Below are 14,247 nucleotides of genomic sequence, written 5' to 3'. Positions count from 1 at the left end.
CCTTTATGATAAAAATTTTTTTTAAAAAATAAAAACTGTCTATTTGATGAAAAAATGAAATTTTATTTTTTAATTTAATTTTTCATGGTCAAACATTTTTTTTCTCTACATTTGTTTACACCATTAGAAAGTGTTGAAAAAAAGCAGAAAAACCCAAAATAGAAAACGTATTTTCGTTTTGTTTTAAAGAAACTACAAATTTTTTAAATATTCCATGTTAGACCAAAAATTTAAACTTTGACCCCCTCCAGTTTTTATATTTGTTTAAATAAATTAATAATATTTTGTATTTTTAATTGTATCTAATAGGCTACTGTTTCTGCAAAATTTTAACCCGATCCCAAATATTTAAAATTTTGACCTGGGTCACTTAACGTGGAACCCGTCATTTATGTAACAGTTCCCACTACTAATTTTCTCAAGGGAGGAAAAGTTATAGAAAGGGAAAAAGAGGTTGGCAATTTTTGGATTGGTTTAACCCTTTCAGTCCCATAATTAGGACAATTAAAAAATGTCTACAATAGGTATAATACTCATGGTTTTCGGGGTCGCTAATTACGAATCTGGAATCAGATTTTCAAAATTTTGAAAATTCAAAATGTCGGAGTCAATATGGCGGACTATAAAATTAAAAATTATTTAATTTTACTTGAAAGTTGTCACTCAGGGGTTTTTAAGGTCACTGATTACGAATCTGGAGTCAGCTTTTCAAAATTCAAAATGGCGGGTCCAATGTTGAGTAGGACGAAAGACATGAACGAATAAAGGTTCTAGAGAAGGGATAGACCGTAAATTGCGTTTGCGCAATTTACTGAGATTTTCATGACGAATTGGCCTTTGGGACCACGTTTTCAGTTGTACCCGGGACTTGGCGATATGTATATATTTGTATAATTTTATTAAGTGAAGATAGTTTATTTTAAATAAATCCAAGTTTTCTGTTGTTAATTTTACTATGTTATGACTTTATTTTACCTTTGTCCTATAATTGACAAGTGGCGACCGTGACAGGACACTGAAATTGGTGCAGTTAAGTGTAATATAAAACGGGAAGTGTGGTTTGTGAGACGCCAAGATGGATGCTATTAAAAGGGAGAGAACAGCGTTACGTTCGGCATTTACGAAGGCCCATAATGGATTCCAAAGCAAGATAGCTGGTAACTATAATAAAGAAGAAAAAATAGTTGCCTTTCAATTTTTGGAGTTAAAGATGACGGAATTGGACGTGGTTCAAGCAAGATATAACTAATCCCTTTTCGAATCGGATTTGCCAGATGAAGCCATCACCAAGGAGTTAGAGTCCGACGATACGTACAAGACGCTTTTCCTTACGGCGAAACTCAGAGTAACCAGTTTGAATTCTCCAAATGTATCAGTGCATCCAGTACCTAATGTGGTTGTGGATAGGAAAACCATGAAGCTTCCCAGTATAGAACTGCCCAAATTTAGTGGAAACATCAAAGAATGGCTGCCTTTTTGGAGCCAATTTAAGAAAATAAATGACGATAACACTATCAGTGGAGAAGACAAATATCAATATTTAATACAGGCCACAGTCCCTGGGTCAAGAGCAAACGAGATAGTAAATAGTTTCCCGCCAACAGGAGAGAACTTCGAGAAGGCTGTTGCTACTTTGAAGAGTCGTTTTGGTCGGGATGATCTTTTGGTGGAGTTCTACGTCAGAGAACTTTTGGGTTTAGTTCTCCAAAATGCCTTAAAAGGAAATAAGAGGCCAGCATCGCTTGCAAGTCTTTACGATAGGCTGGAATCTTACATAAGGTCGTTGGATACTTTGGGTGTCACCAAAGATAAGTGTACAGCCATGTTGTTCCCGTTAGTCGAGTCATCCCTTCCAGAAGAAATTCTCAGAGCCTGGCAGAGAAGTGGGCAGAGGGGATTTACGGAAACAGACGGACAAAGTGAAACAAATGATCGTTTGACGAAGCTGCTCGAATTTCTCCGTTTGGAAGTCGAAAGTGAGGAGCGGATCGATCTAGCATTGACAGGTTTTGGATTATCAGAGCCGGAAGTGGAGAAGAAGCCTAAAGGTAAAGTAGAACTAGTTAAAGATGTACCAAGTGCAAATGTCCTTCTTGTAGCTAAATCAGAAAGAAAATTTATATGTATTTTTTGCAAAGCTGAACACGAGAGTAAGAATTGTGAAATGGCGCGAAAATTAAAATTAAATGAAAGAAAAGATATTATTAAAAAACAAAACGCATGTTTTATTTGTTTGTTGCGCGGGCACCCTGCTAAAAAATGTAGATGTCAAATTAAATGTGATTGGTGTACTAGACGTCACGTCTTACTCATGTGTCCAGAATTGTGCCGCGATGATATTGTGAGTGAAAGAGAGCGAGAATATAATTCGAATTCGAGAGATAAATTAGAAAATGAGAAGGCTTTAGCAACCTTGTCAGATTTTCCGATGGTCTGTTTACAGACATTACGAATCGAATTGTATTCGCATTCTAGAAAGAGAGTTGTGAGAGCAGTAATAGACACAGCATCACAACGCTCTTATGTCCGCACTGATGTTGCAAAGGATCTACAATATATTCCGATTAATAAAGTAGATGTAACACATTCATTGTTCGGTGGAGCAAAATCAGAAACTAAAGAATTAGATGTATTTTTGATCCGGATGCGAAATTTAGAGAATTCATTTTCGTGTAATTTTTCAGTGTTAGAACAGAATATCATTTGTGACACAATTATGAGTGTAAAAAACGACGATTGAGTTAAAGAACTGCGTGATAATAATATTGTTCTCTCAGATATAGATAGTGATAGCCAAAGAATAGATGTTTTGATCGGCGCGGATATAGCTGGAAAATTATTGACCGGTAAAAAATTTGTATTAAAGAATGGTCTAACAGCATTTGAAACCTTACTTGGGTGGACGATAATAAGAAGATTACCGGAAAAATCTAAAAGTGTAGATTCGGCTATTATGATCACTACGATGCTCGTGCGCGAGGCCAGGGTGACCGATCTGTGGAATTTAGACGTTATCGGAATTACAGACCCGATAGAGAAATTAGAAAAAGCGAAACGTGACGATAAAGTTTGGAAATTTTTTATAAATACTGCCAAATTGAACCAAGAAGCTCGGTACGAGGTCAGATTGCCTTGGGTCGAAAATCATATTCCTGTTTCAGATAATTATGATGTAGCATGTTGCAGGCTAAAAAATAGTATCTCAAAGCTCAAAAAACAGAATCTTTACGATGCTTATAGTGAGGTTTTCAAGGAATGGCTCGCGGAAAATATAATTGAAATAGTGCCAGAACACGAAATTGAAAATATTAGTCATTATCTCCCCCACCGCCCAGTAATAAAGGAAGAGGGAACGACAGCGATAAGACCGGTCTTCGACGCAATGTCTTGCGCAAAGGGGTTCCCCTCCTTAAACAACTGTTTAGAGCAGGGACCTAATCTGATAGAACGAGTGACGTCAAATTTGAATAGATTTAGAGAAGGGGAAATTGGTGTGGTCGCAGATATACGCAAGGCTTTCTTACAGATCGTGATTCATAAGAGTGATAGAGACTTTCTTCGTTTCCTTTGGATGGAAGGGGATAAGATAATAACGTTTAGACATTGTCGCGTGGTGTTTGGTCTTGTGTGTAGTCCATTTCTTTTGTCAGCTATTCTCACTTTAGTTTTGGAATCGGCCATAAAAAAGACTGAAGAAGATGTAAATTGCAAATGGTCTAAAGAAACTATAGAAAAATTAAAAAATGGATTTTATGTGGATAATTGCGTAGTAAGTGTAGATTCAGATTGCGAACGAGACAAATTTATTAGGGAGGCCACAACAGTTTTAGCATCCGGTGCTTTTGATCTTAGAGGCTGGGAAAGTTCTGGCGATTGTCAGGAAAGGGAAACGACATTAGTTCTCGGTATTCTGTGGAATAAAAAACGCGACACATTATCAATAAACCCGAACATCATGAACGTCGAAAATACAAACATCGTAACGAAAAGAAGTATTTTAGCCGCGACTCATAAAATTTATGATCCTCTTGGAATAAAATGTCCCGTGTCTCTTTTGCCTAAATTATTAATTCGAAAATTATGGGATGATAAGGTCGATTGGGATAGGGAACTGGAAAACGGTAAGGACGATTTTTTACGATGGTTAAAAGATTTACCAATTTTAAAAACTATAGAAATTCCTCGAAAGTTGGGTCGCGGTGATTTATCTTTGCATGTCTTTGGTGATGCAAGTCGTTTTGCTTACGCTAGCGTAGTTTTTGCACGAATCGAAGACGAAGGAATTGTAAGCGTACGATTATTAAATGCGAAATCGCGAATGGCACCAAAAAATGCGACGATACCGCGTCTCGAATTAATGGCAGCAACGATTTCTGTTAGGCTCGCGATTAGTGTCTCACAAGCATTGACCAGACCTATTTCAAAAATCACATATTGGACAGATTCCACCACAGTGTTAGCATGGATAAAGCGCGATTCGCAATGGAACACTTTCGTGTGGAATAGGGTTAATGAAATACGCACTTATAGTAAACCAGAAAATTGGAGATTTATATGCGGAGAATTAAATCCTGCTGACTTACCGTCGCGAGGTTGTAGTCCCTCTAAATTGGTGGAATCTGAATGGTGGTTGGGACCAAAATGGCTTTACAATATCGAATCAAAGTGCCCTATACAGATTGAAGGGGTCAGAGAGGAGGAGATAAGGAGCGAAATGAAAAAAGGTCCATTAGTGCAGATGGTCAATGTAGACAAAACAGAATTTAAAGTAGAAAAATATTTCGCATCTTATTCTCGTCTTTGTCTTTTTTTAGCCTGGATGAGTAGATTTTTTGAAAGTCGTCGAGCAATATTAGAAAAAATGAAAAAGGAAAAAGATGTCGTTCGAATGTCATATCTAAATGAAGACGAAAAGAAAAAATTAAGAATAACGCCGGAAGAAATAAAAATCGCGGAAAGAAAATTATTAAAATTTTTACAAGATCGTATGATTTCGGGCGAGAATGGCGATCAATTATCTTCATTTAAGACATTAATAAATGAACACGGCATTCGAGTTGTTAAGACGAAAATTATAAATCGGGTTGATAGCTATCAATTTCGATGCCCTATTTTACTAGACGGAAAAAATGATATTGTTCGGTTGCTTGTTCGAGAAACACATGAAAATTCAGGACATGCAGGAGTTTTAACAATTATGAATATTTTACGAGAACGATTTTGGGTGACATCGTTAAGAAAAATAATAAGGTCAATAATATCAAAATGCGTGGTTTGCAAAAAACAACATGCAAAGCACTTAGAATGTGAACCGGCACCGTTACCTCTTAATAGGGTTAGAGATGCTGCGGTTTTTGAGGTCGTAGGTTTGGATTTCGCGGGACCCTTATTTACAAAAGGCGGAGGAAAAACGTGGATTTGTATATTCAGGTGTGCGGTATATAGGGCAGTTCACTTTGAGTTGGCATCGTCACTCTCAGTGGAAGGTTTTCTCGAATGCTTTCGCAGATTCGTGGCGAGACGCGGGCGTCCGCGAGATGTTTACAGCGATAACGGTACGAATTTTGTTGGTAGTAATAATGCATTTGGGAAATTAGAATGGCAAAAAATTGCTAATCAGAGCGCCTTGTCCAGGATAGAATGGCACTTCAGCCCACCTTCAGCCCCGTGGTGGGGAGGATGGTGGAAGAGATTAATAGGCGTCATGAAAAGAATTTTACGAAAAACACTCGGCAAAGCAAGTTTGTCATACGAAGGACTGTACACGGCGCTCTGTGATGCAGAAGCAATAATCAATGCTCGACCATTGACGTACATTTCCGAGAATCCCGAAGAGCTTGTCCCTTTGTCGCCGTCCTTCTTTCTACAAGAAGTTAGAGAAGTGGGGATTGTAGACTGTGACATGCTGTATCATTCAAAATTAAACAAGAAAGCAAAATACAGACTTAAAATTTTGAAAGACTTGCGAGTTAGATTTCGTGCCGAGTACTTGGGACAATTAACGATTAAAAAAGGAAAGGGAGAAACACGGAAAATAAAACCGGGTGATATTGTTTTGATTGGTGATGATTTGCATAAACGGTTGGATTGGCCTCTCGCTAGAGTTGTCGAAATATATCCGGGATGTGACGGTAATACTAGAGTAGCATTATTAAAAACGAAAGAAGGTTTAAAAAAGAGAGCTTTCCAACGAATCTTCCCATTAGAAATCCCACAGGATGATGCTAAAGGCATAGAGGAATTATGTAAAAAGGCGAATTATACGTCTGAACAGAGTATGAACGAAAAAGATGATAAATGTATTTCAAAAAATTTGAATGAGGGAGAAAATGACAAAAACGAAAATTGTATTTCGAGAAATATAAATGAAGAAGAGAATAATAGAGAGAGTGAGTTGTGTGAGAGAGATTCCGCGGTAATTGTAACGAAGAGTGGTAGACGTGTCCGTAAGCCTGATTATTTCAAGTATTAGAGACTTTCTTATCGAAAGGGGGGAGGATGTTGAGTAGGACGAAAGACATGAACGAATAAAGGTTCTAGAGAAGGGATAGACCGTAAATTGCGTTTGCGCAATTTACTGAGATTTTCATGACGAATTGGCCTTTGGGACCACGTTTTCAGTTGTACCCGGGACTTGGCGATATGTATATATTTGTATAATTTTATTAAGTGAAGATGGTTTATTTTAAATAAATCCAAGTTTTCTGTTGTTAATTTTACTATGTTATGACTTTATTTTACCTTTGTCCTATAATTGACATCCAATATGTCGGACAAAAAAAATAAAAAATTGGACAAGTGCGAGTTGAACTCGCACTGCAATGGCGGGTTCCGTAAACAAATATTAAAACAATACTTGCAACATTTATCGGTAATTGGTAGAATTAAAATAAACAATTAAAAAAATATATTAAAATCATTTGATAAAAAAAATAACTAAAAGAAATTAAAGTATTGTATAACTAATATTGTAAACAATAATAAGTAGAGAAACTAATTTTGAAAATTTTGGTCCTCTGCTTATTATCGTATACAATATTAGATATACAATACTTTAATTTCTTTTAGTTATTTTTTTTATCAAATAATTTTAATATATTTTTTTAATTGTCTATTTTAATTCTACCAATTACCGATAAATGTTGCAAGTATTGTTTTAATATTTGTTTACGGAACCCGCCATTGCAGTGCGAGTTCAACTCGCACTTGTCCAATTTTTTTTTAATTTTATTTTTAAATTTTTGCAAAAAAATTTTAAAAAATCTAAAAAAAAAATTTAATTTTTTAAAAATATTTTTTAATATATTTTTTGTGATCAGACTGTAAAAATATACTAATAAACCCATTTTTAGTTAATTAGATCAAATAATGTGGAAATTAGAAAAAAAAATTTTTTCAAAAATTTTTTTAGTTTTTCCTTGACAACGCTATGGCCATTATTATATACCAAGTTCTCTATATTTTTTCTGTAATATTAGCGTTAAAATACACCAGTATGCCTAATTTTAGCCCTCCATGTTGAATATTTTAGAAGTTAAGGCGGGATGGTCACTTTTTATGCATTTTTGGTCAAAAATCTTGTTATTTCCTTGACAACGCTATGGTCATCACCTCCAATCACATTCTCTATATTTTTCCTGTAATCTACGTGTGAAAATACGTATCTGTACCAAATTTGAGCTTTCTAGGTCAAATAGATTAGCCGCTAGGGGGGGGGCATGATTTGGCTACGGACACAAGAGTCTCACCAATAGGGTTCCGCCGATACACCGTAGGTGTACGGAACCCTAAAAATTAAACAAATTTGCTTAAAAGTTGGCATTTGGAGGTTTTTGAAGTCGCTGATTCTGAATCGAAAGTCAGTTTATTAAAATTAAAAATGGAGGATTCAATATATTGGACGAAGAATCTGAAGTTAGTTTTTCTATCTTTAAAATAATGGATACAATATGATTGTCAAAAATAAAAAATGGACAATATAGGACTGAATGCTGCTTCTTGGAAGTTTGCGGGGTGTGAAAATACAATTATCCGAAATCATTCTTACAAAATTTTTAAATGGCGAATGTAATGTTACGACCATAATAACAATAATATTAAAAATAGGAGAGAAGTACTGTTTTTTTGTCGTTTGTCATTTTCCCTTTGTTTTCTTTTGATTGTCTTTTGTTTTTTTGTCGTTCGTCTTTTATGTTTTGTCACTTGTCTTTTGTCGTTTGTTACGACAAATATAAAAATATTCAAAAAATAAAAAAAATTAATAAAAGTGTTAAAAATTTTTAAAAAAACATTTAAAAAAATTTTAAAGAAAGACAATTTTCAAGCAAATTTGGTTAATCTTTAAATTTTGTTCGCCATATTGGATCCGACATTTTGAATTTTTAAAAATTGACTTTAGATTTGTAACCAGCGACCCTAAAAACCCCCGAGAGACCATTTTCAAGCAAATTTTTTTAATTTTTGTCCGCCATATTGGATCTGTCATTTTAAATTTTAAAAAACTGACTTTAGATTTGTAATCAGAGACCCCAAAAACTCTCAAGAGACCATTTTTAAGCAAATTTGTTTAATTTTTAATTTTTGTCCGCCATATTGGATCCACCATTTTGAATTTGCATATCTGATTTTAGATTAATATTCAGCAAACCCCAAAAATTTAGAAAATAACCACAATTTAAAGTATATGTTACTGATTTAATTTTATTACAGTCAAGTTTAACCTGATATAATGCGTTGCCGTGTATAAGTTTGTTAATAACAAAAAATATAAATAATAGAGATTAATTTGTTAAAAAACTACTAAACCCTATTTGTAGAAACATAAAAATAAGAAATATGCAATTATTTAAAGTTTTCCTTTAAGTTATATATGTTAAAAAAATCGGTGGCTTCAAAGGTGGTCGATATTTTGACCACTGGGACTGAAAGGGTTAAGAAAAAAAAATGGAGAGAAAATGCATTAAGAAAATAGGCCTGATAGGCGAATTTTGGGTTCGTCCCATTTTTATCAGTTTTAAGCGTAGGAGAATCTTTGAAAAAGGGCTGAGTCTTAATCTTCCTCAACTTCATCTCCCCTTCCAACTCCAATTTCTAGAATTTACAGAAATAGCACTTTTAATTAATTTTAACATATTTTTTAAATTCAATATAATAATATGTACGGATGTTTATAATAATTAATTTAACAATTGCAATTATTAATAGAAACGATTCGATGAAATTTACGTTATCTAATAATTATCTAATCAAATTGTTAATTAATACAATATTCAAATATTAATTGTTAATACTTTGTTTAAACATTCATACTTATTAAAGTTAACAACAATAAAATTAATGATTTCAATAATTATCTATTTATTATAACTAATTCGATAAAAATTCTGATTATTATTTTATTATTTAATAGTTATTATAATAATTTGTTAATTAACATTTTATTTGACAATAAACTATGGATAAATTGTTTAAACATTCTATTAATTATTAAAATAAATAATCAAAATTGTTATTTAATAATTTCGGTTTTTAATATTAAAACTGTTCAACAATTAATTCTAATTGTTGTTAATTATTTATTTATAATATTCAGAACATGAAAATTAATTAATTAATTTATGTCAATTTTATATAGTTACAGATATTTTTAGACCGAATTCAATTCAAATCAGGCAGGCAAAACATATTAGGTAGTAAAACTCATTTTCCCCTTCAAAATATTGTTTTATAAAGAAATTTAGACGACAAGTATTTTTTTTATTTAGCTAAAAAAAGTTTTTGTCAAAGTTATGGGCATTTTAAGTTTTAAAGTCGGAAACTTCGTTTCTAGTAAATTTAGGGGTAAGAATGTTTAAAGTATTGTAACTATTTTTGTAATTAAGATAATTTATTTTTTCTTTTTGCATCTGAAAGGGCTTTAGTTCGCCTTTCTAAATCAGTTGAAAATTTTTAAAAATATTAAAAAATAACAAAATGGCGGCCATTTTACTTAAAAACTTTGAATTGAATTTACTCAAAAACCCCACCTTTTTTTTGCTCAAAATTTTTTTGGGAATTGTGTTCATAGGGAAGAATATTTTCCATAAGAATTTAAGTTGTGTCCGATTCTAATACAAGAAAAAAAATCTAAAAAAAATGTCTCATGTAATTTTTCTCTATCTTGCATTGTTTCATTGAATTTTACAAAAAATATATTATACGCTCACATTTATTGCTCTTTTAATATCAGTAACAGTATTTTTTATATAACTTTTAAAGAATTCGATTTTATAAAAAACATTTCATCTTACTTAACTTTTTACTAATTTTAAACATTTGTTTTTAGTGCTCCATATTAATATTTTGCCAACCATAATTTGCTGTTCGAGATATGGAAACATTTTTTTTTCTGATGAATGTTCCTCAATTCTCCAAATGTGACATTTCTGTATTCCTGGGATAGCTGGAACCTTCTTCCATTCTTGAATTTTCTGTTTCCGAAAGCGTTGAAGATCTTTTTCAGAAATGTGCAATAATTTTATTGATTTGCTGTAGTTTTGAACTTTTGTAACAAAATCGTTGACATCTTTGATTGCTTCGAGGTGTTCCGATCGTAAGTTATGAATTGTTGCGTAATGCTTAACAATACCACCAATACCATCACAAGCACCTTTGCCGTGACCTGTTGCAGAAAAAATCCATCTTTTTTTCATTGAAGATGAGGAAAATTCAAAAAATTGGTAACGATTTTTGAACTGAGATGGGGCTGCATCAGAAATAAATATTACTTCGTCAATAAGATGAAAATTAGAAAGTTCTCCTTTTAGATTCGCGATTACTAAATTATTTGCCATAATTGCATGAGCAGAGTCATGTTTTGTGTCGTCACAGATAACTGCAAATTTTTTTTTCTTTGCCACTGTAACACACGACTGTAAAAATAGACAGTTGCTCAGATTTCCAGTAAGCACTCTGAATCTCTTGTTTTTTAACCTTCTTCCAATTTTCAGCAAAATCAAAGTGAAGAATCAATTTTTTTAAGCTTTGACTTACATCCTCTTTTACTCTTATTATTTCTAACTGCTGTTCTCTTTTCACGTGTTTGTGCAGGCTTGCCTTTAACGTCCTGGACAATTAGTACATTCTTCAAAAATACAATCTTCTGTTGCTAAAGAACATAATATTAAAGAAAATACTTCCTTTTCGACATCTTTCAAATTAGCGCGTTTTTCGTTCCTAATATTGTTCAAAGCAATTAGGCACAGTTCAAAATTTGAACAATAATACAAAGACATACTTCCTTGGGGGGATTGATCACAACCCACTTTAGTTTTAAAGTATAAAATCTAGTTCGACCAAGTTTCACTTCAGAATGCTGCTTTTTAAACAGATGGAAAATCTCATTTATACTTCTCGTTAAAAAACGTTTCGTCACTTTTACCTTTTCTCCATTTTCAACAATATTTACAACATCAGATTTATTAGGACTTTGCCGCGAACAATCAAGGTTATCATTTAAATAATATTCTCTTACTAACTGGACAGTAGAATCATCAATCGGATGACCGGAATATACATCAGGAGAGTGATAATAGTATATTAAGCAACAAGGGTATAAAGGCAGCCATTTGTTTACGGTGATTTTTGTGACACGAGTGGAGGTCGAGGGCGCCGTAGGCGCCCCGAGACCGGAACAAGTGTCACAAAAATCATCGTAAACAAATAGGCTGCCTTTATTCTCGTGTTACTTACGATATTTTTTATTCCTAATGCACAAAAGTGGCGATTTCAGATAGCAGACGACAGGGAGAAAAAGTCATTCACTTGTTCGACTTATATGAAAATGGCGGCCTATTTTCTCCCTTGGGCAAAAATAACGCATGGGATCAGCGGTTATGTTTGCACAAGGGAGAAAATGGACGCCATTTTCATATGGTCGAACAAATGAGTGACTTTACTCCCTGTCGTCAGCTATCTAAAAGCGCCATTTTTGTGCATGTGGGATAAAAACGCCTTTTTCTTTACTTAATTGCCTTGAATTTTCTATCATGTACTTCGTGATACCAGGGAAATTTGATAAAATGTAGTTTTTAGAATAACTCTCAGGAATCATGGTTAATAATCTAATTTTGTCTGATTTTAATTTAGAATTTTCGAGTGCCGATCTGAAATTTGATTCCCATTCTTCTACCTTTTTATCTTCAGTAGTAGGCGAAAGTGATACGGGAAGAGCTTTAAAATTTTGTTTGAAATTACATCTGGGAACGAATCGATTATCTGTTTGCGTTTTCTACTGGCATAGTTAGCCAAATTTTTAGAATTAGAAATTGTATTGTGAATAGGCGACACATTTAAATGTAACTTTTGAATCATTTCATTTAACTCATCCAAATCAACATTTGATACGTAAGAATCACTATTATCATCAACATTTACTATAGTCACATTTGTTTCAGGTTCAATTTCATCATTTCCTATTTCTGTATGTGCAGAAAGTTGATTTAATTTGTAGTCAAAAATTTTTGGATAACAAAAGATGGAGTCAGAAGTTGATATTTTAGACGACACATGAAACATTGATAAAAAATTATAGTAACAACGTTTGCAAACATAAGTTTCATTCTTGATCGTTTCGTTAGGATAAAAAGATTTAATTAAAGCAGCTAATTCGTGCAACTGACTAAAACTGTGCTGATGTATGTTATAAATAGCTTTTTTATGTACCTTTCTGAAATCAGGACATTTTTTTCGATCTGCTGAAAAAGTACTTTTCGCAACATTCATCTTTAAACGTAAAAATTTAACAAAATGTTTTTAAACTTTCTTGAACATTAAAAAAAATGAATCTAATACAAAAATAATACAACCATACCTTATGTTTTTTCAAAAATAATATAAGATTCTTCAATTCTCAACTTTATACTCGCTAATACTTGGTTAAACAAAGAAATTGTCAATAATTTTAACCTCTGTGACAGCAAAGTTTTTTAATTATTTACATGTTTCTATGGAAACAAAGAACTTTTTAAACTGATTTACGAGATATGATATTAAAAGAGCAATAAATGTGAGCGTATAATATTTTTTTTGTAAAATTCAATGAAACAATGCTAGATAAAAAACGTTGCACATTACCCCACAACACCCTAACAATTTAAAAAAAAATATTTTAAAATAAATTTTTTTTGCATTCTTATTATTTGTTATGACTAGAAAAGAGACTCTAATGAATATTTGAGCTTAAAAATGTTTTTAAAAAGTAACTACAATCATCTATGTTTTATGGTTCTTTCAATGTCACAAGTTACTTAACCTTTTCGTGCCCCCACGGGAGACGCTGTTGAAAATTTGTACTCGGGCGTTTTTGGAGGTTTTTCGGGTTGCTGATTTCGAATCGGATATCAATTTTTAAAAATTCAAAATGACTGACGACTTTTTTTTAGAAATGGGTTTTCAAAACTGAAAATGGTGTATACGATATAGAGGACAATATTTTCAAAAATTGCTTCGATTTGTTTCAAAATTGCAACTCTGTGGTTTATGGGGTCTCTGAATACAAATTCAATATCAATTTTGAAAATTACAAAAGGTGGATCCAATATGACGCCAATTTTTATAATTTCATCGGATTTTCTTCAAAATCTTTACTCGAATATTTTGGTGTCAATATGACGGACAAATTTACTAAATTTACACTTAGAAAGTTCTATTTGGGAAATAAAAGTCCTAAATAATATAAATTAAAAAATTTTAATACGTACGGAAAGTCAAATTGTGTAATGAATACTTCTTACGTTTCTTGCAAGAAGTCTTTATGACTGATTTTTCACTAGGGTTTTGAACTGAGCTAATTCTTCTCTTTTTAACCTTTCCAACTCTTATTTGAAGATGTTTGCCAATATGAAAATGAGAGCATTGTTGTCCTGGAGAACAGGTGTAGCAGCTCATTTCATTGAAGTACAACGCATTTGCACCTTTCTTCCAGGTCCATTGGTGAGCACGCATTGTTCCTTTAAAAGTTTCGATATCATTAGGAATCATCACTTCTGTGTGGATGTTTATTTTCTGTTCCTGGATTATTTAAACGAGGGCACTAATATCTTCTACATCCGTTTCATAAGCAGTAGCTTGGTCTGCTGTTCGTTTAATAACTGCGCCAACACCGTCTACACAACTTTTCCCGTGGCCAGCTTCAGTAAAGTTGTAGGAGATTTTTTCAACATTTTTAAATTCTTGAGGCAAAAACGTGGAAAAATTTTTCGAAATATT

The 14,247-nt window shown here is 32.9% G+C and overlaps 2 protein-coding genes across 2 annotated transcripts; both read left to right on the top strand.

The window, feature by feature from the left end:
* The first annotated feature begins 1,075 nt into the window (after positions 1–1,075).
* On the top strand, positions 1,076–4,823 carry LOC122507569. The gene is made up of 5 exons (XM_043620355.1): positions 1,076–1,157; positions 1,275–2,150; positions 2,322–2,672; positions 2,778–4,768; positions 4,815–4,823. The coding sequence occupies exons 1-5, from the start codon at positions 1,076–1,078 to the stop codon at positions 4,821–4,823; spliced, it is 3,309 nt and encodes a 1,102-aa protein (XP_043476290.1).
* Positions 4,824–4,987: 164 nt separating this feature from the next.
* LOC122507568 lies at positions 4,988–6,472 on the top strand. The gene has a single exon (XM_043620354.1). The coding sequence runs from the start codon at positions 4,988–4,990 to the stop codon at positions 6,470–6,472; it is 1,485 nt and encodes a 494-aa protein (XP_043476289.1).
* The last annotated feature ends 7,775 nt before the right edge of the window (positions 6,473–14,247 follow it).

This window comes from Leptopilina heterotoma, unplaced genomic scaffold, assembly GCF_015476425.1.
Source record: "Leptopilina heterotoma isolate Lh14 unplaced genomic scaffold, ASM1547642v1 Lhet_472, whole genome shotgun sequence".
Taxonomy (NCBI): Eukaryota; Metazoa; Arthropoda; class Insecta; order Hymenoptera; family Figitidae; genus Leptopilina; species Leptopilina heterotoma.
This window is presented reverse-complemented; position numbering and strand designations above follow the sequence as displayed.

Bases quoted from the DNA above. Each gene is read 5' to 3' on its own strand.
- LOC122507569 (XM_043620355.1), top strand. From the start codon at position 1,076: ATGGATGCTATTAAAAGGGAGAGAACAGCGTTACGTTCGGCATTTACG. The intron at 1,158-1,274 runs GTAACTATAATA...CGGATTTGCCAG, and splicing joins ATTCCAAAGCAAGATAGCTG to ATGAAGCCATCACCAAGGAG. The intron at 2,673-2,777 runs GTAATTTTTCAG...TTGTTCTCTCAG, and splicing joins TTTAGAGAATTCATTTTCGT to ATATAGATAGTGATAGCCAA.
- LOC122507568 (XM_043620354.1), top strand. From the start codon at position 4,988: ATGATTTCGGGCGAGAATGGCGATCAATTATCTTCATTTAAGACATTA.